Source organism: Mastacembelus armatus, chromosome 8, assembly GCF_900324485.2.
Source record: "Mastacembelus armatus chromosome 8, fMasArm1.2, whole genome shotgun sequence".
Lineage (NCBI taxonomy): Eukaryota > Metazoa > Chordata > Actinopteri > Synbranchiformes > Mastacembelidae > Mastacembelus > Mastacembelus armatus.
The window spans coordinates 551,806-578,093 of NC_046640.1; the positions used below are offsets into that span (position 1 = coordinate 551,806).

At 44.2% G+C, this 26,288-nt stretch overlaps 3 protein-coding genes and 1 long non-coding RNA gene across 13 annotated transcripts in view; 3 read left to right on the forward strand and 1 right to left on the reverse strand.

The window, feature by feature from the left end:
- Positions 1–14,263, reverse strand: part of LOC113141610 (uncharacterized) — a 26,041-nt gene extending 11,778 nt beyond the window's left edge. The window contains exons 1-2 of one of the 3 annotated variants that reach the window (XR_003296761.2): positions 14,127–14,263; positions 4–146 (exon numbers count right to left, since the gene is read on the reverse strand). This is a non-coding gene — a long non-coding RNA (uncharacterized LOC113141610). Of the gene's footprint in view, positions 1–3; positions 990–1,605; positions 1,736–14,126 lie in introns of those variants that run through there. The other 2 variants (XR_003296760.2, XR_003296759.2) reach the window with 2 other exon arrangements.
- hoxb3a (homeobox B3a) overlaps positions 1–26,288 on the forward strand; it is an 88,973-nt gene that overhangs the window by 7,090 nt on the left and 55,595 nt on the right. For 2 of the 8 annotated variants that reach the window (XM_026326117.1, XM_026326126.1), the window contains exon 1: positions 14,501–14,685. The exons of 2 other annotated variants lie outside the window; for them this stretch is intronic. The gene's annotated coding sequence lies outside the window, so the exon portion shown is untranslated. Of the gene's footprint in view, positions 1–14,500; positions 14,686–22,923; positions 23,466–25,791; positions 25,922–26,288 lie in introns of those variants that run through there. 4 more of the 8 variants (XM_026326122.2, XM_026326123.2, XM_026326125.2 and 1 more) reach the window with 3 other exon arrangements.
- hoxb6a (homeobox B6a) lies at positions 2,533–6,024 on the forward strand. The gene is made up of 2 exons (XM_026326131.2): positions 2,533–3,233; positions 4,818–6,024. Exons 1-2 carry the CDS (start codon positions 2,660–2,662, stop codon positions 5,102–5,104), a joined length of 861 nt encoding a protein of 286 aa, XP_026181916.1. The 5' UTR covers positions 2,533–2,659; the 3' UTR covers positions 5,105–6,024.
- hoxb5a (homeobox B5a) lies at positions 9,866–12,540 on the forward strand. Its single transcript, XM_026326130.1, has 2 exons — positions 9,866–10,756; positions 12,112–12,540. The coding sequence occupies exons 1-2, from the start codon at positions 10,060–10,062 to the stop codon at positions 12,357–12,359; spliced, it is 945 nt and encodes a 314-aa protein (XP_026181915.1). The 5' UTR covers positions 9,866–10,059; the 3' UTR covers positions 12,360–12,540.

The following is a 26,288-nucleotide window of genomic DNA, read 5'->3' on the forward strand; positions in this document are numbered from 1 at the left end:
TACCGTCCTGTGTGCGTCCCAGGTTGTAGGCAGGCCCTGCCTGTCCTGTCCCGACTGTTAGTGCTCATTAATGATTAAGCCACAGGCAGCTCCAACACAATGCTGCTGCTTCCCGTTCCCACAAAGCGGAGAGGAAACGGAGCGTCCTGCAAAGGAGAGAGGGAGAGAAACACAGTGAGGTCGAAATGAAAGTTAAAAAGAGAGATTCCCTATCTCTGAGTGATCTTAGCCAGAAAGAGAGAGTTGAGGATTAAACTTATCTGTCTCCCTACTCTGAACAGTCTTACTTTTAAAAGGAGAGAGGAGTCTTGGAGGAATGGATGGGGGTGGGAGGGTAAAGTAAAAGTAAAAATAGAGTCTTTGTCTCTATTTGTCAGTCGGACTGTCTGCAGTTTGGCCATGCAGACAAGTCAGAGCCTGTACGGGAAACACAGAGAAAGACACAAAGAGGGAGACTTATTTATGGCTGCGATTATTTTACGACCTCAGCGACACATACTCCGTTTGTAAGTGCAAATGAAAAGCAGACTGACTTCGCTGTTCTCTTGCCTTTCCTTCTTTCCCTTCGTTTTTTTAGAAAAATCTGTAGATAAAACAACACTCATCAGTAGCGATCATTCTCTACAGATGATCTCTCTCATTCTTTACCTATTTCTCTATAGGTAAAGTACAATATTGGTGGTGTGTGTGTGTTTATACAATGCTCCAATACTATTTTGCATTTTTGTTTTATTTATCGTTTCAAAAAATGAAAAATAAATCTCCTGAACTATTCTCATAAATGTAGCCAGACTACAACAATATGAAAATCAACTTTGGTAATATAGCTCCATATAGCCTATATGAAATGTTTTGCAATAGCCTTAGTGTATTGAGGTTATTCTTATCTATTTATGAAAAGTGTTTTTAATTTTTAACACTATATTGAGTTTCAATTAGAAGTATATGAATTTAAAAAAGAACGGTAAAGTTTAATGTTTTTCAGACAATTATTGAAATATGTACATTATTTCATTCGTTTTGTAAATTTAATTTTTAATTACATTTGGGTGTATAAACACATAGCCTTATGGCTGCTGATTTACAATTAATAAAAAATTAAAATTAAAAATTAAATTACAATTAATTAATTCACAATAATTTGGAAATTTGCCTGATGCGTTTTTCTTAAACTAGCATCGTTTAGTCGAGATGTAAGCCATTTGGATAAACATATTCCACCTGAATATATGACCATAATGGACGGAGTTCCCGGAGCAAGGCCAATCAGTGTCAAGAAAGCGGAAAAAATGGGAAACTTCGAGAGAGTTTCTTTTCTTCTCCTCCTCAAACATTTCAGGCTAATCAGTGTCACAGAAGAAGAAAATAGTAATTTACTGCGGACATTGATCAAAGAGCAGAATTTGGACAGTCATATAGCCACACAGCCTGGCTATGCCACGTCCGTCCAATCCAAGACAGTACAGAGCTGCACGGCTATCATATTGTTTTCACAAAATGCCTTGTAGGTTTTCAGGTCCTCCTCCGGTGGAGAAAATAACCTGCGGTGCGTAGAAAAAGAGGGCGCACACACCCAAACGGGAGAAAGGGTGTAAATCTACTCACCATCCCAAATATACCGATTACAGATGGACTAACACCTCAGGAGACGCGCAAGCCTACGTTATATTGTAGGTTCCTCCCACCCGTGCACACACACACACACACACACACACACACACAGGAGGACCACCACAAGACCCGGCTGTGATTTACACTCACCAAATTCATTTAAATGCGCTCGGTATTATCTGCAAAGCGCCGGGAATATGTTTTATTATTCGGTTGCCTCTGGTGGTACAGCAGCAACCTCCCCCACCACCACCCTCTGGGAGGGTGCGCGTGCGTGTGAGCTGCGGGTTTTTATGGGTCTGACAACAGAAGGAAGGGAGACACAGGGAGAGAAAGAATCAATTTAACGCGCCGAGGATTCCGGTGTGATTGCGCAATGTCACCGGGAACCGAGGGAAGATTAGAAGGAGAGATTGAATGAGAATTGGAAAGAGAGAAAGGGACTGGGAGATTGAAGAAGGAAATAGCAAGGGAGGAGGCCCCCCCCCCCCCCCAAACACACACAGACTCACGCACACCTCCCTGTTCTTCCTCTCCGCAACGAAAGGAAAAGGGGCAAACGAATGCAGGCACAGAAGCTCCCCATTGGTCAGTCTGAGGTCAGCTGGTCTCTGTCTCCCCCCTTGGACTCGGCGTCACCCCATCCCCTCTTCTCCACACACGCACACACACACACACACACGTTCATGTCTCCCCCTCCCTCCCCCATCTCTCTGTCCCACACTGGCACTCAGCCACCCAGATACACCCCCTCACCCTCACCGCCCCCTCCTTCCAATCTGCGATAAACTAAGTGATAGCAGCAGCCCATCGGACTGTCGGCTATAAAACACAACAAATCATAAAGTGCAGGCAGGGGAAGGCAGAGGAAGGAGGACGGGAGGGAGAGCCGTTAGCCGTTAGCCGTTAGCCTCCTTCTACTCCTCCTTCTTCATCGCGTGAACCTTATTGTTGTATTTGTTTCGTGCCCTCCTGTCCTCCCCTCTCCTCTTCTTCTCCTCTCCTCTCTAATCTTCTCCTCCTTTTTCTCCCGTCCTGCTGTCTCCCGATGAGTTCCTATTTTGTCAACTCCTCTTTCCCGGTGACGCTACCGGGAACGGGTGGAGGCGGTCAGGCGGCGGACTCGTTCCTGGGTCAGATCCCGCTCTACTCCTCGGGATACGCCGCCGACCACCCGCTCAGGCACTACCCGGGGGCTGCCGCCGTCACCGCTGCAGCGGCAGTGGCTTACGGCGCGAGCGGCGGCGGCGTGCACCAAGAGAAACCGTACCCTGCGTCCACCTACTACCAGCAGGCTGCCACTGGAGCGTACGGCGGGCACCGGGCAGCGGCAGCGGCGGCGGCTGGGGTTGGCGTAGGGGGCACGACCGGAGCCGGCGCTTGCGACTACGCTTCGGCGGCGGCGGCGGCGGCTGCTGCGGCGGCCACGAGCTTCTACCGGGACAAGGAGCACCCGTGCACCCTGGAAGAGCACCAGCTCGCGCTGAGCCAGGACGGCATGCACCGTAAAGCGGAGTGCGCGGGGCTCAGTGGGAAGGGGCTGTTCGGTGACGCGATGGACGACAAGCAGTCGGCGTCGGCCCCTATTTACCCGTGGATGCAGCGGATGAACGCGTGCAACGGTGAGTGAATTCTTCTTTCTTGCATATTTTATGATGCCAGACATAAAACTGACGTCTATTTCCTCTGTCAGCCCCTCTGTCTTTCCTCTCCTCCTCCTCCTCTCCCCGTGACCGCTGTAAGATCCCCGTTTGTTGGCCTGTCAGTCAGTCATGTGCACAGTATTTTATTGTCCGTCATAAAGCGGGTTTGTTTGGGTTGTAGCTCCTGTTATTGTAGGTGACCCGCTGGCCGACGCTGCTGCCAAGCAGAGAGGAAGACATTTCCAGAGGAAAAGCCTGTCAGGGAATGTTGTGGGTGACAACAAGAATCAGACAGAAAGCGCAAAGATAAAGCGCAAAGTTAAACACCCAGTCTGTACTAGTCCATTGGGTGGTTAGCTGTTAGCCTCGAAAACTTTAATAAAGACATTCTCCACCTGAATTAATGAAAGAGGGACCCGTTCTGTTTAAAAACTTTTACAAGGAGGACTGGTTCTAGTGCTCCATCAGCTTGTCCTTATCACAGTCTATTGGAGCCTCGCGCCGCAGACAGTGCTGTGAGCTGTTGATTCAGAGCAAATTGATATCAGAATAATCGGGCCTGCTAACGTTGCCAAGTTCAGAAGCAGCATAAGGGGAATTTGATATATGGCTCCTAAATAAACACAAGTTTGTCCTGTTTCACTCTGCTTTGCGTAGAACGTGAGCTACTGCACTGCCAACCCAAGTGTCTTTGTTTAACAGAGAAAAACGGCCTGTTGAGAGTGGTGTGAGTAATGGTGGATGATGCAGAGCTACTGTTGTACAGAACCCTGCAGGACACTCCGAGTTATGACAGATGAGGTGGAAACAGGCTTCGCCGCAAAGAAATATATAAGGAATAAAACGCAACGTGGGATATAAATGACAAGCTGAAGATGTAAATGGCGGCTGGAGAGAGAAAAGAGTGCCACTGAGCACCTGAGTGCTCCTCCATAATCCGCTTTGCTTGAGTTTTTATTTATGGATCTTTTGATGTAGATATGTGCCCCGAGCAGCGCTGCCTTTCTGATCGATACATAAACTGAAGCTGCTAAACTGATAACATGGCGATTTGTTCACCACTGGGGGCCACGGTGCTGTTGGTGAGGATGAGAGGAGAGCTGATCTTAGCTGGGGGGGAAACCCTCTGAAATATTGTCCTCACTGCACAAACTGTTATTATTGTTATTAATATCAGATTATTATTATGGGTCATGCGTTCATATATATAATGCGTACATATATATAATGTATGTTAAACATGAAATGATACTAAAAAAAATGGCATTGTGGTCTTCATGAAAAAAACCACAACTGTGACATTATGCGAAGCAGCTCAGTGGAAGTCGAAGGACACCTGCTGTGGGACTCTAGGCCTGTTTGACCAGGCTGGATGGATTAAATCCTATTTCACTGATTTCCAGTTGCGAGGTGGAGAACAGAATAAATTCTATTAAAATGACCAAATTCAGCCTGTTACAGCGTTTTCGCAGAAAAGACCTACTCCGGATGGAGGCAGAGCGTCTTGTGTTGCTGCCTGGGTTAAAACGTAACCTTCTCCCTGTCTTTTTCCTTCTCTGCCAGGGACCTTCGGCAGCCCCGGGAGGCGCGGCCGGCAGACTTACACGCGCTATCAGACGCTCGAGCTGGAGAAGGAGTTCCACTTCAACCGGTATCTCACGCGGAGGCGGCGTATCGAGATAGCGCACGCGCTCTGCCTCACCGAACGACAGATCAAGATCTGGTTCCAGAACCGGAGGATGAAGTGGAAGAAGGAGAACAAGCTGATCAACTCATCTTCTTCCTCATCCACCTCCTCCTCTTCCTCTACGGTGAACGGTGCAGAGGAAGAGGAGAAACGGTCGGAGTGAAGAAGCAGGGAAAGAAGAGATAAACTGATGTAAAGCAGAAAAGAGGCAGAGGAGTCTAGGTGAAAAGGCATGCTGGTTAATCTCTTCCCCTCCCCGTCTCAGGCGTGTGTCTGGTGTGAAAACTCTGGGAAAAAGTAGCCTACAAATTTTTTACCTGAGCAGGTGTGAGGGGGAGGAAGAGGGGAATTCCTTTTTGATCCCTCAAATATCGCCACCACCTAAAATTGTACCCAGCTAGCACTGTGAGCTGTATTTGCCTCTCCGTGTGCTCTGAAAATTGGGAAATAATTGGGGAAAGACTCCTGAGAAGGAACTATGGACAGGACAGATGATATGAAGATACGGAAAAAGAACAGCGGTGATGGTGGCTGGGAAGACTCTGGCATCCAGTGCATTTAAAAATACAGTTAAAAAAGTAGTCCAGTCATCACATTGCGTTCCAAGAAAATTCATTAGTTTATTGTTGTTTATTCTACTTAGGCTTTTATTTTTTCAAATGTACTTCCTATATGTCAGGCACTTGTTTTGAAGCTTTAGAACTCGACTTCTGACTGTTTCCCCTGTTCTTTTTTATTTTGTTAGCGTGTTGTGTGTATAATACCTTTAGTTACAAATGCAAACACACATACACACAACAGCGTGGGGAAGAATAGCTAGGCTATTTGAGAAGTGTATGTGTCATATGGTGTTCATATTTAAACTGTATAGTAATAGGCGAGTTAAAAAAATCACCTTGTACGGTGGGCGAGGGTAATTTAACCTTTTCCAGTATAGAGGGGGTGTGTGGGGGTGTTAACCTACTGATGTTATTCTCCAAAACTACCTAAACGTTCAGGAAAGTGTATATTTGATGAATTTTTACATTGTTTGTTTATGTTAGTGTTTTTGTCAAGTAGTTATGTATACTACCTATGAGAATTGTTCAATAAAATGTAAAGAAATGTATGAAGAAAGATTTTATTTTTTGTTGGGGGGAGGGGGGTGTTTGTTGGTAAATTCTGCTTTATTTAGGCTATAACTTTTATTTAAAACGCTTCAGAAGTAGAACTTTTATTTTAGGATTTAGTGGTTCGCTCACTCCCGCGCTCAAACACCCGTAAACCCTTCAGTTTCTTATTTGTATGTGTGAAACATGCACGCAAATATTTACAGCGTGCATGGCGGGATCGAGGCCTGGGCCAAGGAAACGCACGCGGCGGTGCGGAGGGGAAGTGACAGGGGGCGCGAGCTGCAGGCTGACCGCGGGCTGAACTAATTGATGACCAGACCGAGGGGAGAGAAAGTTGATCTGACCAGCCAGACACGTCGCGCGCTCTTTCTCTCTCTCTCTCTCTCTCTCTCACACACACACACACACACACACACACACACACACACACGCACTTCACCCAGACAAAGTGGACGATGTCCTCGTGACCCTTTGAACTCTCCCTGTCCCCTGAGTGAGCGCGCGCGCAGGATTGGTTTTCACTGACGCGTGAACGAGAACGTTTTTTTCCCGAAATGAGTTGATATCTTGTAAATAATTAACAATGGTGACATGTCCAAGCACGGACGCTACACAACACACAGTCCACATATTTGTTAGTAATGCCACTGCAATTCTGTATTATAATCATAGAAACATTATCATAGATTAAATATAACGGCTAGAAAATATCCTAAAAGCTTATTCTGATATTAACACATCCTAATATAAATGTGAAATCAGTGTGTATTCTGAAGAGCATAGTTGTGAAATAAAATTAATACAAATTGGTTTGTTCAAGATTATCAATTGTATAACGGCAAAAAGTGTCCCACTGCCACGCGTTTTTTAATTTATTTTTATCATTATAGTGAAGAAACCCAACATTCCACTTTTTGTCTTGATCACTGAGCTGGTACCAACATATATTCACTTTGCTAATAAAAGCCTGTTCTGCTATAGGACAGGGTGCCACGGTAATAGACGGCACAGACTGGCAGTAAATAAGTAGCACACTGAGAAAATAAAACATTTTCAGCAGTCTGCGTGTGGGGGAGTCAGTAAGTTTCACTTTAATATGGTTTCTTTCGCTTCAATAAACTATTATAATCACTACTGTTTTGCAGTGAGACCCAGTTCAATAACAGAAATAGACTCACCATTAAATGAGCTCACCTGAAATATTATTTGGTACAGTTCAAGCAGTGTAACAGGCGCTGTACGGTTATTGCATAGGGTTCTTATTTGGCTGACCGGGCGTCTCACAGTCACAGCTGGTAAGGTGAACTACATGCTGGCAGATGTTCTATGTTAAACACAGTGGAGATGGTTTCCCTCTGACCCACAGGGCTCATTTTACCAACCAACACACAGTAACTCTGTCTGGGAGAGTACCACAGTTTAGTGCTTTTCAGATTCTGGACAAACAATGTAGTGGTTCTTTATTTTGTATATTTCATGCACATATACTGATTCAAAACGTCTTCATCTGCTTTATTCTAGATTGTTACTTTGAGTTGAAAAGCATTTTATCAGAACAAGAGATGTGTCAGATTTTAACTTTAGCTGCAAACTGTAGCATTTTACTGGATTACAAGGCAAATGGTATTTAGTGTAGGATGAAGCCACTTGTTCTATCAGGAATTCAAAGCCTGGCCATCCTCAGACTCATCAAGCAAACCTGAGAGCTTGTTAAATATAAAATATAGTAAAAGAAAGAAAGAAAGTAGGGGAAGTGAAGCTAAATATGTAATATATAAACACAAATATAAAGCCAACACTACAGCGAGATGTTCTCCAGTTTTTCTATTTTGTTAAAAAAATAAAAATAAAATAAATCTTAGCCACTGACCTTTCTTATCTGAATCTGTGGAACTTGTTTGGATGAAAATGCGTAGCAAGCTGTAAAAATATTCAGTGGTGGAAATATATATAATAATGAGAGGAATGTGTGCAGAAGTGTTTGCCAACTGGGTCAGTGCCTCCTCCTGTCTGCCCCTATGGCTTTCAGGCTATTCTTGGCACACTTTGGGCTCTGTGTTCTTCAGCCCCTTCAGCCTGCTCTCAGGCCAACACTTGGCTGATTTAGTGTTGTGATCAAAACTCCTGTAGCTAAAACAATAAATCTGGGACCTGTTTTTGTGGAATTTTAGTCCTTGGGTTGCTGCTTTTTGCAGTTCGTTTTTATCTGTCTGGTTACTTTTGAATTTCAAGATGATTTCCATTCCAACTGCTGGTTTCTCTTGCCAGTGCTCAATGTGTGCAGCTGAGTGTCTAAAATGTGGCCTCTGTCCACACACACACACACGCACACACACACACACCACAGAGCTCATTCATTTGTATCATTTCACAAACTAAAATCTGGAATTCCTTATGTGTCCTGTATGTTGACCTGTGTCCATTCAGTGTGCACAATAAAGCACACACACACACACACACACACATAGGCACTCTGGCTGAAATGCATCCCAAACCCTGGAATCAACAAATCATAAATCTGCAGACTTCCATCCAGTGTGGACGTCACAGATCAGGTTTACTATTTCTCTGCAGCTGCAGGAGCAAGGCAGGGCCGACAGGCAGACAATTAAAAAAAATAAAGAAGAAAGAAGGAAAGTAGCCTACACTTACATCCCACATGAGTTGGTTTCATGTCAGCATTTTGTTCCCTGCGACAGATTCTGGTCAATATACTGGCTGCCTGAGGACAGTCAAACATATTCTAACAGGCTGTGTTATCTGCGGAAGAGGAATACTGCAGTCATGTCACCAGCAAACTGGGAACACTGCAAAATAAAGCAAAAATAAAGTCACAGTTCATTTTGGTCGATGAGACCGATTTTTAAAGTATAAGGTGCATAAAATGGTTAAAGGTGGTTAAAGCTCTCTCAACAAAAGTAGGATAGCTACTTTCTTTTTGGCTATGGTCTGATTTTATGGAGGCTTCACACTCGTATGATGCTACAGGATGACATATGACATCTATAGCGCAGTAATGTGTTGGGCACATTTGTGACGTTTGGCACATCATTCATGCTCCTCTTCTTGTTCTTCTTATAATTATTATTACTGTCGTTGTTGTTGTTACTGGTGGTGGTTGTATTTTTCCATGTTGACCCTACTGGTAATGCAATGCGCCATCTTTTCCATAACCCCATCTGAACACAAACTTCACTAAACTCTCAAGTGAAGGTGGAAGGCAGTATCAATGGTCTGCTATTATTAGTTTGTCCGCCTTGTTAAATATTGCGTTATTATTTATTATTGGTTATTTTATGGTTTATGGCCACTGGCTTCTAATTTCTAGCCTTAGTAAAGGTCAATTACAGGCCTGAGCCTTAGTAAAGGTCAATTAAAGGCCTGAGTGATGAAACGCACACGCATGCAGTGGGAGCGACAGACTGGAGGAGGGGGAATATTTTACAACGGCTCTCTTAAAATGTTTTTTGAGTCTCTACTTTCTCCCTGTCCTCTACGTCTTTTTAATCAGTGCAATAAATTATGTCTGCAGTAGGTGGCGCTCTGAGCTCACCCCCGGCACCCCCAGCAGCAGAATAAACGCAGAGAGAGAGAGAGAGAGAGAGAGCGCTCCCGCCCATGCCTTCATCATTAGAAACCTCAGAGCATGAATTACCTCTCCAAAGTCATCGGCGAGAATTTACGACTGGTCAACAAAAGCACGTGACTGCACCCCCCCCTTCTCTCTGCCTCTCTCCTCCCTCACCTCACCCCTCACCTCCCCCATCACACACACACACACATACACACACACACACCCCTCTATCCAACAAACACACACACCACCCCACCCCCATATTTGGACGGCACATGCATAGCTAAAAACGAAGTACAGTGCAACGCCATAATTCACTAATACATCATAAATCGTTGAAAGTACCCGCGTTATAACGACCAAGAGAAATCTAACAAATCAAGCGCCCCTTAGTACTCAACTGTAAGCCTGCAACTCTCTAAAACAACCTAAATGAGCTCTTACTTTGTAAACTCGTTCTCGGGGCGCTACCCAAATGGCCCCGACTATCAACTGCTAAATTATGGAACCAGCAGCGGCGCAATGAACGGCGGGACGTATAGGGACTCTTCTTCCTCCACCATGCACCGTGCGACGGGCTCTTACGGTTACAGCTACAATGGCATGGACCTGACCGTCACCAACCGGGGAGGGGTGAGTAGCAGCGCCGCCAACACCGGACACTTCGGGGGCGGCTCGGTCGTCGGAGACTCCCGGGGCTTCGGCTCCCCGGCTCCGGAGAGGGGCTTCAGACAGCCATCCAGTTGCTCCCTCGCCTCAGCTGCAGACTCCCTCCTGTCACCCGGTAGTGGTGACGCCAAGTTGGGCGCCCAGAGCTCGTCTCCCCGCTCTGAGCAACCAGGAAGCGGTAATCTCAGCTCTCCAAATCTGTCCTCCAACTCCTCCGGAGGTGGCGGCGGCGGAGCGCAGCGTTTCACGGAGCTGGACGACGCATCGCCAGAGACCGAGGAGTTGCAGCACAACCAGGACAATGGCCACGGCAGCAACCCGCCACACAGGACCGGCCACCCGCATCCCGTGCAGAAGCAGGAAGGGGGCCCGACGGCATCAGTCGCTGGCAGCACGGCGGGCAGCGAGGCTCAAACACCACAGATATTTCCCTGGATGAGAAAGCTGCACATTAGCCATGGTACATACTGCTCTCGTGTTTACAGTTTATAGGTTCTGCATAATACAAGTTCCAGGGCGATAATATTCACATTGCTCTGTACTGTATATGTTTAAACACAAGGGGTTGGTGACAGTTTAGTTCCTGTGGACGCTACGTGGGGAGACATGGAGCTCTGTGCCTCTTTGTATACACACGATTCACCAGTTACTGCTGTTTAGACTCGGTTTGAGTAAACTGGCTGTTTGGAAATAGCTGAAACTTTTGTCTGCACCACACCAAGCTTTTCCACTGCGTCAATTTGATATTTTGACTGTCAAAAAATCATTCGGGTGTTTGAGTGTGACGCACAACATTTTTAATTTTGCGTCTTGATTGTATGCAAATAAAGAGTTATGGGGATATTACAGTTCTTATTTCTACTAATATGGAATTTAAATACTAACTTAATCCTGTAGCTGGTCAGGCTCTGAAATTAGGTATTAACGTTTTTTTCTGAGTGCATCAGGGTGCGATTCGTTTTACACTGCCCTCCTGTAGAAGCCAGGGACGCCGGATGGTTACCCCCTCTGTCTTTTCTCCCTCTTTTTTATTTTAGCAAATTCCACAAAAGCGTCATAAATCTGTCAAGGGAGAGGCAAGTCGGGTAGCAAAACCCAACAGGCTGGGGAGCTCAGACAGAGCCGGGGAAGGAAAAGAAAAAAGAGGGAGAAAAGAAAGAGGGGCCAGGAAGGCTTTGGAAGCTTTTGCTCCTTTGAAAAGTGAAGCTTTATTACGTGTGAGAATTTTATTAGGGAGGTGAGGCAGAGGACGGGGCAATAAAACCTTGAGGAGAGCCTGTTGGACTGAAAAGAAAGAAAGAAAGAAAATATAGAGGGGAATGGTGAGGAGAGGTGGTTAGAAAGGAAAACAGAAATCTACAAAAAAGCAAATCTACACAGGCCGTGTCGTGGAAATGGCATAAAGAAATTGTGCCAAGAAAAACTGCTGTTCAGATAAAGGACGGTTTTACGCACTTCTGTTGTGCCTTTACGCACGCTTATTCTGACACAGTTATAGGTGACATCTGGCTCTGAATTGTGTGTATGTGTGTGGGGTTATACAGGAGGTGGACACAATACATTTAAAACTTGTACCTGTAACAGACTAAAATCTAATGCAGGAAAATAGTTGTGGAATATAATTTTCGGTCAGAGAGGATTTGATCCAGTAGCGTTCTTTTCTATGACATAGTTAATAATTCTGTTATACTGGCGTGTATTATAGTGTATTATTTTGTCCACCCGCTGTACATTTCTACGTGATCAGCCGCTTGTGTGCATGTTGGTGCATCCAAACCGCTCCCTAACACCCATCTGTCCGCTCCCAACCCTCAGATATGACAGGCCCTGACGGTAAACGGGCGCGGACGGCGTACACCCGCTACCAGACTCTTGAGCTGGAGAAGGAGTTCCACTTCAACCGGTACCTCACGCGGCGGCGGAGGATCGAGATCGCGCACGCGCTCTGCCTCACCGAACGACAGATCAAGATCTGGTTCCAGAACCGGAGGATGAAGTGGAAGAAGGATAACAAACTGAAAAGCATGAGCCTCGCTACCGGCGCTAGCGCCTTCCAGCCCTAAAAGTGTACCCATAATTAAAAAATATCCTTCCGTCCATCTCTTTGGAAATGTTACTATCATGTGCAGGCTTTCCACGACAGGCAAAGGAGTATAGAAATAAAGAAAACTTGAAGAAAAACACAGAAGATAACAGGAGAAACCTGCAGATAATGGAGCAAAAAAAAAAAATAGAAGACGGTGATGAAGAAACCCAAATTCCAGATCTCCATTTTAAAACGCTTCCTGTTATCAATCGAGTATTGTACAGCGGCACAGCACTTTTTATTTGTTCGGCATGTTGGTCTTTGGTGTTTTGGGCAACATAAAAATGACTGTGGTACTTGCTCTTGTCTAAAAAAGAAAAACTTAATGTTCCTGTATGTTCTTGTCATTTTTTAAAATAGCTGTCCTGAGGAGAGAAGTCAAGGATGAATATGCTACCTAACGTTTCTACCTACGTCCTACCTTACAACCTTGCTACCTACCTGTTGTTTAATGTCTAAATAGCGTTTTATGTGTCAAATGTGATGTTTTGTAGTTGACAAAGTTGGCATGTGAGCTCTTATTGTAAATTATTTACTGACAATAACACTTGTATAGCCTACTAGTTTGAACCCCCCCAACTCCACTCCCCTCTAATCTGCTCCCCTGTTTATTGAGGAAGCGGCAAACGTGTGTGTGCGTGTGTTTGTTTGGCTAAAACAGGCAAAAAGCAAGCAAATCAGCCCTGCCTACATCTCCGTGACCATCCATAATGTCGTGTATAGCCCTTTTATTCAAAAATGTAACTGTATATTATTATCGTTATTTCTGTAATTATGGGATCTATGTTTCAGAAAGGATGTATATAGATATTGAAATTTTTAAATGTGACCAGTTGGTTATTTGTAGTCGCTATGTGTGTGTGTGTGTGGGGGGGAGTGAAGGAGTGAGCGTGTGTGTACGCTTTAAGGGAAATGGCTACCGTCTTGTAAGGCCTAAAGGTTTCTGCCAATGAGCTTTTTGTATTTGTTTGTAACTTGGAGTAAAAAAACAATAAAGTTCCTCATACTGGCCTTCAAAACCAAACTGAGGCACAAGTGCTTTAGCTGGGCTTAGAAACCATGAGAGGTGGGCGTTTTTGGAGCCTTTAGGTTGTGGTGGGGATATTTGTGCCAACTGCATTAGGAAGTTATTATCTTATGAAAATCTGAACCAGTCGGATGGCCTCGGCTTATGACATCAACTGCCACATTCTGAAGTCACACTTTAAAGTTTATCCAGCTAAGAAAAAGGAGCAAGGCCTGTGCTAACTTCAACTTAAATTACCTCTCTTATACACTGTATGCATTTTCGACATCCACTTCGTAGCCTACAAACTGCATTTTGCGCTTCGGGAACCAAATCCAATGAAAATTCTTTGAAACCAGTGTTATTTTCCACTTGTACTAAATGCTCCAACCTGGAAAAGCCGTACGTCTTCTAAAGTCTACAGACAGGCTCCTGAGGCCGGTCTTCTATTTTCCAGACCTCACTTGAACCCTGAACGCCACATTTCCAAGGCGACAACCTTCTGGACGTTTAACAGCATCAGAGCGTCAGGCTCACCAATCACTGCGCAAGCTGGATAAAACACATACGTACACAGGCCAATTTTCATCGGTCTGACAAGACAACAGCCTATACCTGTGGTGGACAAATTGGCCACTTTTCTCTAAGCGGCCTCCGTTTTCCTGTCTCTCACAGCCAAATCAGATTACCTTCTCCCGGTTTCCAACTGTAAACAAACAAATGAACTTTTAAACTCACCAGCTAATGTTGCCGTCCCTTCCCTGTTCATAGAGGCCCAGGTCCTGCTCCGAGCCTCATCTGGACACAACCTCTATCTCCTGCCTCCTCTCTGTGTGTATGTGTGTTAAGGTTTTTTTAAGCTAAGCCTTTCTGCTGTGGGCTAAACTATAAAAAAGAAGGAAGCTATGACATTTACATGTCAAACGGATGAGGGTTTTTATCTCCAAGTTAGATCGTAAAGATCAGGCCTGGCCTCAGACTGATACCTCTCACTGGCTCTCCCCTGGTCACGTGAGGTCCATAAAGTTAGTTTTATGGTTTTGGGGAGTTGACAATGTACTATATATTTCACATTCTAGAAAGCAAGTGACGGTTTAACGGCTTCGCGGGGATCCTAAAGGGGTCAGTCAAGTAGAGACAGAGCGGGAGAGGGGAGGGAGTGTGTGAGAGAGAGATCAGGCCACTACTACCGGCCGCTACTCCTTCTCTTGTTCAAACGCCGAGCACCGGCGAGCTCCGGTCTATCCCGCTCAGAACGCTGGGAAAATCCGGTGGAGAGAAAGAACCACGACCCACAGTAAGTAGAGTCTGAAGGTTGCCTGTAAGTTGGGGCTAAGTAGAGACGGCAGCGTGTAGGGGGTGGTAAAGGCAGAGAGGGAGTGCTGTGTAATTACCATGTCACTCAGTCAGTCTGTGGTGCGGCTGTATTAACGCGCATGCTGAGAGCTGTATTTGAGATATTTGAGATTCGTTACTGTGGATGGTTCGGTGGTGGCGTCACAGATGGAGTGATATGCTGCACTTGTGCACGCGCACAGTCGCGTGTACTTTTGTGTATCCCCCAGCCCCCATACATGTGTGTATGCATTACAGTTTGTGCCTCTCGGTGTGGAAAATATGCGTGGGTGTTTGTGCGTAAAAACTCAACTTCAGCAAAAATAAGGCGAAGAAGAAAAAGTCGGAGTTGGTTAAATTGACGATAAGAGTGCGGAGGGTCAGTTTTTACCATGTGGCTCTTTCTTCTTGTTCATATGGATGTTTTTATTAATGCATCCAATGAAAGGCTGATGAATTGGCCCAGAAATCACAGGCTGTTTGCTGATTTTCGAAGGTGTGAAACTGATCTGACTCATATTTTCTCTTTCCCTCTGGATTAAAGGGAAACTACATGGCAATCATGTTGTGAACTCAAGTCACAGTTCACCCCTGATGACTGTTATTGCAGGGCATTTGGAAAGGAAATGTTTCAAATCACCGCACGTTTGTTCTGTCACTTTTACGCACAGCCTTCGTGTGCGTAGAAATGGTTTCAATAAGGAAAAGGAGAAATTTTTATGCGTGCTAACATTAACCAAGAAGTAAACGGTCAAGGACACACACACACACACACACACACACACACACACACACACACACACACACACACACACACACAGTGTTTCGTGATATGCGTCCTTGGGTACAAGCAAATCTTTGTCCGTGGCTCGCCCTTGTATTTTCCAAGCAGGATGGGTGTGAGTGAAACAAACATTCCCAAGGCACACCATCAGAGTTGTCGCAGGTTATTTTACGCTAGAGATTTGTTTGATTTACAACCAATACAAACACACACACACACTGTAGGCAAACGCAACTTAAGATATTTGATTGCAGACGAAAGCAAACCAAACGTTTAGCAAATGCAAATTCACCTACACATTTCCAATGTAAACACAAAAAGCGTAAACAGTAAAGGTTATTTTTTTATCTCAAAAATCTATTGTATTACAGTGATAATGATGCTATTCATGAAGTCAGGGAAAACCAAAACACTGAACACATACAGTGAAAAATACACTGATGACGTGCAAATACTAAAATTATGATTCTATCGCATATCAGAAATGAAACCACATGACAGAAAAAATGTTGCAGTAAAATCCGCTTAGTATCAGTCACACTGATGCTAATGAAATTTGGTCTAGAGGCCTTGAGGTCAGATTAAACACCAAAACATACACCCAACGTAGAAGAAACCAGCACTGGTACAGAAACAATATTAACTATTAACTCATTTTAATACTAATGCTGCTACGTGCCGCCAAAAATCTTCTTTAATCAGTTTAATTGAATTATAAGAAGCAACTTTTAAAGCATGAAACCCGAAAATGCCAGTGAAACAAAACACCGATAAAACACCGCCTCTAATAAAACTCCCAGTAAAACAAACCTGTTTGAGATGACACTGTATGCATGTAAACAGGAAAGAGGGAATCTGAAACAACATAATGTGCTGCCTAATTTAGCCTGTCCGCTGAAGTCAGGCAGCAGCAGCCCAACACATTTTCACAACTAAAAGCGTTATTGGCCTAGAAACAACATGTCTGGGTGTCTGCTGGAGATGGGAACGGGACACTGACCCGTACATCTTTGTTACTTCTCTCTCTGTCATGTCTGTGGCGGGACTGGAGCTGTCAAACAGCCGGGCTACCAGTCACGCGGCGTCGTGCTCGCCTCGTGCACTGCTCGCGTCTTATTGCTTAAATCCATCATGTAAATTGTTAATGTCTTGTGTCAGGGCGGACGCTTCACAATCCGGTATGTGCCGCGCTGGAGTTTCAAACTTTTTCAGACGCTCAATCACAGTCGGCCTCCAACACACTCACTATAGTTTATTATCAGCCAATCCCGCTGCTTAAACCCTCCATTAAAGAAGTTACATCAAGGTAAATTAATGGAACTTCTTCAGCGTTAAGCCCGAGCGCAACACGGCGCCCTGAAAAGGCCGACAAACACAAAGTGTGAGGAGGTGGGATACAATATAATACCTAGATTATTAATTTAAAATTGACTTTGTGTGATATATTTTATATGTAATAATACAGCCGTCATTCGCAGAGAGTAGTCCGCGAGATCTGGTTTAATACTCCGATAAAAATTAGTGATTTATTTTTTGTCAAAATAGGAGAGGGGCCTGTATTCATTTGTAATCTGTGTTACAATATGGTAATTTCATTTTATAAGTTAATTTCAGTAAAGGCACTTTTTCTAAGAACTTTCTGTCATGTTTGTCTCTCTCAAATGAAGTGGGCTACTTTTGTAATTTGTCTCTTGGTTTTGCAAAGTGTTTCTCAGCATAAATGACCCAAATCTAAACGCAATATATTGTTTATTCACATGTGAGTGTATTTCTCATTTCGGTCACGTACCTAATCGGGAGTCCTCTGCACTCTGCTAATAAAAGAGGAGGGTCCTGCTTTTCGGAAGTCCATCTCTGCTCTCAAACTCTGATTTATTATGTCTTATGTTCACTTTACATATTGAGCCGGTCTGCCCCAATGCATTTTCAGTGTGGGGGATTCCTGGCGCTGCCCTCCGCGATCACAATGATTTTTCACAAGCTTCACAAGACACAAGAAGGGTTTCAGAGCTATGTTCAGGATGCCATAAATTATTCAGGCACCGCTGCAGAAAAAACAAGAAGGAAGACGCTCTCCATTTCTGTGAACCTTTTTTGGTAAATAAGGCGAAATGGCTCATTACAAATGACTCTACCAGATATTGGGCTTGTTTTAAAGAGTTTTAAAATATGTGTGTTCTTTTGATTTTATCAACAAAAAGCACTAAAACACTATATGAGTTACAACATATCAGAGTCAAATAAGTAGCTCTAATATTAGTCCAAAGCGACATAATATATACATATATATATACGTATATATGTACATTCCCTGCTGCAACATGGCCCTGTGGCACACTGACACTCACACTCACACACACACACACACACACACACATATATATATATATATATATATATATATAAAACTTGATAACTTGTTTTTGCAGAATGACAAAATCAAAATTAATCTTGTAATTCCGGTGAGTGATAACGTTTCATACACTGTGTGTGTGTGTAGGGGTCCTTCAGGAAGTTACAGTTCGATAAACAGGAAAGTGAAAAACTCCCCATTTGATTTTTTTTTATCAACTTCCTCCTTTTAATAATGATACAGGAACACCAACACCAGCAACACCCCCATCTCCCAACAACACGCGGACACGGGACATGACACTGGTGACACAAATGTGGTTCCTTTTCTGTGTCTGGACAAGTGAGAGGGTCCGTGACATGGGAAGGCGCAGCAGCGGTTCTGTATGGGCTCCTTTGTTTTTGCCGTGTCTGTCATCTGTTTCCCGTTTTTGTACACAGGGCAGCTCAGCCTGTAGAGCCGCTTCTCCTCGGCATTATGTACATGATGTGTGTTATGTGTACAGACTTGCTGCTTCTTTGAACCTGTCGAGGCTGTCAGAGGGCGCTGAGTTTGGCTTTACAGTCTGTGTGTTGGTGATGATGAGTGGGGTGAGTAACTAATGCGACTGGCCCTTTTTTCATCGCAAGGGTGTGTGTTTAAGTGTGGGAGAGTCGAGGGCTTTGTATAGGAGTAAGTGGGGTGTGTTTTGTTGTGTTTGGTGGGTTTATTGGCAGAGCATGAGAGGGCTGAGACGAGAGAGAAAGGTGAATGACCCGGGCATGGGAAGATCCTGGATGTGTGTGTTTTTCCACAGCCCACTGGCTTGTACCACTTAAAGTCTTAATTTGATGAGTTCGGATGTTTTCGTTAAATCTGAGCTTTTCACTGAGCATCACTGAGGCCATTCTGCGGAATGGAGTTACAGACAGACACAGGCTACAGTGGAGTCTAAAGTCTATTTTTTAAAAGGCCGAAACCTGTCCCCTCTAATCATGAGCACATGCACGCGGCCCAGTACCCGCGCGCACGCCCCCCCCACACACACACACACACATACACCTACACACTATAATCTATTGAACTATTTTCCCTGCTCGCAGCACCTTCAGTGATTGCTTTCTGTTTAAATCGGCATTTGATGTCTTCTGCATACTGATAGGGGTGAACCGCGCGGCCACGCTTCATGAATAATGCACGAGTAGGAGTCACCACAAGGTCAGCAGACAGGCTCGAGCCACGCACTGCACTGCAGCGCATGCGCAGAAGAGAGATGAACCCCCTTACGCCTGTGTGTGTTTACCAGCATAAGGGAAAGCAATGACTTCTTATTTATCTAGCAGTGTTTCCCATTTCCGACTCAGAAGGGTGGGAAGTTTACCTCGGACTAACGAAGAACTTCCATAATTTCAACCAGACTGGCTGAGTAAACACTGTGGTAACACTACGATTCACTCAAAGAAAACACTGTACCTATGGAAACTAGCTGTGAAAACTGCATAATATCATCTGTGAGAAAAACATGCTTATTTCCTACCAATTTAGTTTGAAAAAACGTGCCTGCATAGGCTAATTTAATTTGCAACCGAGTGACCGTGTCTTAAATCAACACTGAGTGCTGGAAATAAAGGGAAACGAGCCCTGACTGGCTTATTATTGTGTTTGCACTCGATAAAAGCCTTTATCAGGGCCCGCTTTGTGAGACTGCGAATAAAGCCTGGATAAGAGCAGAATAGGTTTTATTTGCCTTGGCGATGGGTTATGACAAGCCGATAACCTTGCAAATATTTGAAGTTATTGAGGGCATGGGTGTAGGCTATATGTTTGCTTTTTTCAGGTTATGGAGCGTTTAGTGTAGACTACGCATTGGGGACCTTGTCATACAGACTGAGGTGTGAGTGATCAAAAATGAATATGTATACATTAAAACATTTAAGGCAGGTTTGTTTGCTAAGAAGGATTTTGTGATAGTTGAGGTCTGGAGAGCGACATACACCCAAACTGTTTGTCAGGGGAAGCTGCGTGTTATTAAGATAGCTCCGGTACATACAGTATTGTGAGTGTGCCGAAGGGCCATGTTGCAGCAGGGAATGAATGCAGCTCTCCGGCGCCACCAGCAGAGCCCGCTTCAGACCAGGAGGACAGCCCAGCGAGCCTCACTCCGCTCCTTCCTCCCTGCACTCCCTCCCGTCCTTTGAATCCTAACGAGGACAACCTGAAGCAAACTGCTCTGCCCTTGCTCGGTGCTGAATGCGCGTGACACACGCAAGTCTGTGTGTAGGTGTAAACTACCGAAAGACAGAAATGCCGCTGCAACCGTAGCGTTTCTCTGTGGCCTGTTTGCTCGTGTTAGCTACAAGCTAACTCAGCTAAGGAGCAACAGGACTCAGTCCAAAGCACAAAGAGATTGCGACTGAACTGAGAGGTGTCCCTCTCCTTTCATTCTTTCCTGCCCGAGGCGAAGATGGGGGGCAAGAAGAAACCATGGTTATTATCAGGAGAACAGCTTGGCTGGGTGTCCAGGCTACTGGCCAGCCTACAGCAGAGGGTTCATGAAGTTGAAGGGTCAAAAGTTCACCGTCGTGCGTGAGTTCCGTTCTTGTCTCTGCTCCCTAACTCCACTCCAGACCAAGTGCTGTATGTCAAAGGCAAGAGGGGGGAGGGAGTAGGGGCAGAGGTAGGAGGAGATGGACTGCAGATGACAGAAATGATAGTGGGAGGCTAAGGAGAGGTGAAGGTCTGACCTTCCCATCCCGTCTCAAAAGCAAAACTCCCCCTGTAGGCTACATAGACAGAGATGAAGGGAAAGAACGGGAGGGGTGGTTTGGGTGACATAGAGGTGAGTGGGTGAACGTCTGGGAGGGGGATGTCTTTGACTGCACATTCAGTTCACACCGGTTAACATTTGTTTCAAATAAGGTGATTATTGACCTGGGAAAGAATGTTTCACAGAAGTTAAGGAAAAGGCTGACAATACTGAAAATATAGAAAAAGTAGGCCGATTATTACCTGGTGCATTATTATTATTAGATTAATTTATAACCTCTTTAATATACGCCTGCTCAAAAAGTCAATATTAGGCTACATACACTATTCCGTTTATGAACTTTTTCTAGAGCTAAATTCAATTCAGTTTTGGTTAAACAGTCTATTACAGCAGCCGCTTTAATGACAAGACGTTTAATGTCCAGAGAAAATACCAAATGAAAACAACCCCGTGCTTATTTTCATGCTAAAAATAATAGTATCAGGTTAGCGGCGTGCGTGCGTTCATCTGTGCATAACCAGAGATTAGTAGTTGTGAAGTGGTGGTTTTATGCTTGGAGGTAACAGCTGTTTATAATTCCCCAAAACATTTTAGAGGGACTTTAACTACAGCAGAGCTCTTCCTCTTCTCAACTTATCAGCACGACCCTGTCAAAAAGAAACTCTTATCTCTCTCACTATTCAAAAATTATTACTCTCCTTATCTGATTTTTCCACAGCAAGATTAATGTCTGGCTCCGTTTACTTTTCTGGCTGCAGAATGAGCCTCAAACCATTCCTCATCCCTCATCCTCGTCTTTTCCTTTCAGTCTTTTCTTTATTAAAGTGCAGCAGTGCCCACATATAAAAAGTATATGTTTTAATGTTTCGTATTTAACATCAACAATATAATAATAATAATAATAATAATAATAATAATAATAATAATAATAATAAAATATTATTGTTTCTATTATGTTATGTATTTGAAGCCATTCTAACCTATGTATAATTTAATCTTGTTTGTCACCTAATTTCAGATTCTTAATGTTTGGTCTGATCAACTATTGTTGACTGTCAGAGCTGTGTGGTTGAACCGAAGGAGAGGGGCAGGCACGAGGGGAAACAGTCACCACAGAGGAGCAAAATGATAATTCAGTAAATAAATAATCCTCTTGTTGACGTAAATCGTTTTCCTGGGCTGGCACAGCTCCGCCTGGCCCGGTTTACCCCCCGCAAGCCAAAAAGGTAATGAGTGAATAACTACGTTACAGATTCCGCCTTTCTCCCGGGGTTCATCTCTAGTTCACCGAATTAATTTAATTGGATTTAATTGGAGTCATTGCGCACGCGCGCCTGTTAATAATGTTTGCTTGACTTTTCCAAAAAGTCACAAATAAGCGTTGCCTTCTTTGCATGCGCCTTCATAGAGTTCAAACCGACACAGAGTATTATTCAGCAAAATTAGGCACCATAGATAGCAGAAGAGAGAAGGCAATAATAAAAGCCATCTGTTTTGTGTAAGCGATATGGCAGTGATCAAATGTAGAAATATCAGGAAAGTAATAGTGGTGAAACGAGTCGAGAGAAGTGTGGATATATGGCTGCAGTTAACTCAGTTTGTAGAGAGTCGAATAACATCAATATAAATCCACCTGATACCACTGTGGCTGATCCACACACGGCTCAAAGGTGCTACGTTTATACAAAGTGTAAGCTCCAATGTACACGTTCGTTTCTACAAAATATTCATGTACTAGACTCTGCCACGATGACTCGGCTGGGCTTTGGGCTCACATATCATCGAGGCCAGCAATGTCATTTATATTTATACAACAAAAGGAAAAGGAGAAATGATCCTGGAAGAAAAGAAAAATCTCTGCAAGAGAGACAGAAAGAAAGAGCCCTCTCCCTCCTCCACATCTACCGACCATTTTTCTTCAAAGTAATGACTCCAACTCAATTTAGTATGACGGGGAGAGCGCGCAGGAGAGAGGGAGAGGGGAGTAAAGAACAAAATGACAGAAAGAGGGGATGAGGGGGAGCAAGGGCCGAGAGAGATGTGAAAATGGCAAAAAGAAAGGGTGTGGAAAGGGAGGGCTGAGAGGGAGGGAGAGCGGGAGGGGGAGCTTAGTTGTGCTCGGGGTGAACGGGAGGTCAGCGCGTCTCTCCAATATTAAAATGTGTACCAGGGACGCGGGTGACACGCCTCGCCTGTTAAACAAAGAGTGTGCCAAACTGGCAGATTAATTTGAAAACTTGAGTCCACGCACACACAACACTTAATGCCTTAAAGAGCCCACAGTCTCCACAGCAGCCCTGCTCGGTCTTCCTCAGCCCCAACTGGCTTGGCGTAGCCTAACATTGGGAAACACGGCCACCGGTGACGGGGGTTTTCCGCTGTCATTTAACGCCAGGCACGGTGTCGGCGTGGGGGCGTTATGGTGACGCGTTTTCCCCCAGATTTTACTTCGTGAAATTGGTTCTAACTATGCAGCAGAATCCGAGCAGTGCGGTACGAATATAGTCCTGTTTACGCATTAATGGAGATCGGAGGGCGCGCTTCCCTGCTCGTGTGCGTGCATGTATTTCAGCGGGGGTGTCCGCGGAAATGACAACGACTTTTTTTTTAACGAATCCTGAAGAGGTCAAAAAACCTGTGGCGTCAGAAGAAGAGAGAAAGAGGGGTTGGAGATGTGAATGTTGAAGTGGGAATGGTTCATGGAGAGTGAAGCAGAAACAGTCGAGCACGGCCGCCGATTTCTTACAGACGTAAGGAAAAGCAAGGACAAGAAAATATAATAATGACAACAAGAAAACGGTTGGAGTCAAGGTGACGACGTTGGCAGTAAGGAGAGGCGGGTCCGCGGACTACAGTGGAGTGAGTACACAAAAAAAAAAACGCCTTGTAGAAAAAGAAGCTCCCTCATTTACACAGTGACATTCTATGCATGCGTGTGTTAGTTTGTGTGCGTGTGCCCACTTTCTTGCTTCATACTCTGTGTGTGTGTGTGTGTGTGTGCGTGTGTGTGTGTGTCTGTGTGTGTGTGTGTGCGTGTGAGGCAGGTGCTTTGTCCATGCCGGGAGGGGGGGCGACCACGTGTTGCAGAACCCCCTCCTCCCCTTCCCCTGTTTCCAAGGCAATTTATTTCGTAAAGACTTTATCAATTCATATTTTTGACCAATTATAGGCTGTGCACGTCATGCCATGGTTATTTGAACCATGTGTTTCCGCCTTGCGAGCTCAATTTCCTTCAATATAGCTTGATATCATGCTGCTTAATTAGTTAGTCTAATTAAGCCTTTTTGGTTATCCCGATTTTTCCTTCTCTTGTCAGCCAGAAGTGCCCATAAGTCAGACAGACAGACAGACAGACAGACAGACAGACAGACAGATAGATAGATGTTACGGCTATTGAGGGCGAAGTCGAGGTCGTGGCCAGTGTAAGGTTAAAGGTCACGGTGGATAACTTTCTCTCTTAATATTCTTTTTCGATTAAATCCAAACATATTTTTACACAAGTATTCTGTTTAATTATAGTAAATCCCTTTAACATATATATGCCTAGTTCCCGTGTTGAAGATAGCGTCTTAAATACTTATTTTCTATTTGTTGGAAAATATAAAAAAAATGTTCACTGTCGAAAGGTGAATGAATAAACAGAATATTTCCATTTTTAGGCTTAGCGCCAGCATTGCAGCATTTGTGTTAGCTGACATCCAGATGTGTTATTTTCTGCTGCTGCTGCTGCCAAAGTGAGCCTACATTGTTAATTTAATTTGGAGTTTCTTTAATTATAAGCTGGCTGTGACGTGAAATGCAGCGATTCTATAGGGAGCATTTTATTTCATCCTTCAATTGTGCGCCTCCATCGACGGAAATGCTGTGCCAATGCTCTCCAGCATGTTCACCCACAGCAGTTATGCCGTTAGTTCATCTGCACAGGCAGCTAGTTGTCCGGGTGTGTTGAGCAGAGCTGCACGACGATATTATTATTATTATTATTTATTAAGAGAAAACAGTTTGTCTGGTCACGTTATAACCGTCGTTTGGATTAGTTCTTATGACTTGCTGCAGACTGCTGGTCCACCTGCTGCACTGTGAAATGAATCATTTAATCTTATAGACCTTCCTACTTCCACACACTATATATATTCCAGAAACACCTTCAGATGAATAGTTGCCACATGGGGACAGGCCTATGCAGCACTTCATTTTTTCATCTGTCGCTTATTTTGCATGACAATAACCAGGGGAATGGGCCTCGGTTTATTTTTCAAACTGCACAAAGGAGCAAAATCACATTTCTCTTTTTCCTCGTTGTTCCTACAACTTTCTCACCTCCATAATACTTCATAAGCTTGACAAGTCCGTTCGCTGCCGATAATGGGGCCGTTTAACCCTTCAGTGTGTTGTTTTTCATTTTCTGTCAGCGCCTGCTGTTGAAGGGGACAACGTAATGTAATGTTTGTAATGTTTTAATGTAATGTTTTAAAAAGGATTTCTAAGCAAATTCTCATTTTATGTAGACATTCTATCAGAACATTATTTTTACTGACTCTAGAAAAACCTCTCCGTCCAGGACTTTATTATGAAACCAAACACTAATCTGACGTTAATGTTCGTTAAAATCTATTTTAGTTGAATCGCAATTTGTAGTGGAATTATGAGCAGAGAGCATTTTCTTCCGGCAGCTCTGCCAACAACAACTGATGGGGCAAACCAATTACAAAGGTCGTAAATTGGGGAGTTCGGAGTTATTTATTCACCCCGGGCTCGCTGCATATTTTATTGCTTTTATTTCACTTCTGAGCATGCTGCTGTTTGAACTAGAAACGGAACTGACCCACAATAAAAGCCACATGTTTAAATGCAGATGCGCTGACCTTTTCCCTTCACTGTATCTCGACCTCTCCATTCCTATGGCCTGTCTTGCTGTCGCTTCACTGAAACATGCTACATCTAAATGGCACAGCAGCGAGAAGCTCTTCTTTTTTGCTGAGCTCTGTCTGCGTTGAATAAACTAAAAGCCAATTTCAACATTATGTTAGCAAATTAGTATGACGACCAGTAGCATTACCTTCGTTTATGACTTCATATTTTGTCACATCATATTCTATAAGTGACTTCCTTTCTCTGACCTTGTCAGCTCAGTACCTCCGAACATCTCTGGGCCTTCGCAAGCACATTGAACTCTATCTGTAGCCGGAAACCCTGGGCTGCCATTGAGCTGAATTGCTGCCGATGACAAACATGACAAGGGAAAGGGAAGTGCCACAGTCAGACTCAACACACCTAGATACCTGAGATGACCCGGGGCAAAGCAGGAGGTCAAGGTGATAAAATATTCCCACACATGCGCAGAATAGAAGAGAATAATAATTGAACTACACTACACTACAAAAGAAAGATTTGAAATAGATATAGAACCGAGTTGCTGGAATAGAAAAAAATGCAGTAGACGCAAATTAGAAGCAGGGTTAGAGTAACTCTCCTTGCAGCCTAAAGAGTCACCATGCTCTCAGCTTTTGTTGTCCGCTGGTGATGTATGAGCAACTTTCGGAGGAAACGGAGAGCAGCATTATTGCCTGCAGCAGGGAGGGAGTGTCAGTGTCACAAAATCAATGGAAGTAGCACGGGAGCAGGATAGAAATTACATGGAAAATATAGCAGGAAAAACCTGAAAGCACTCAGAGCGTCACA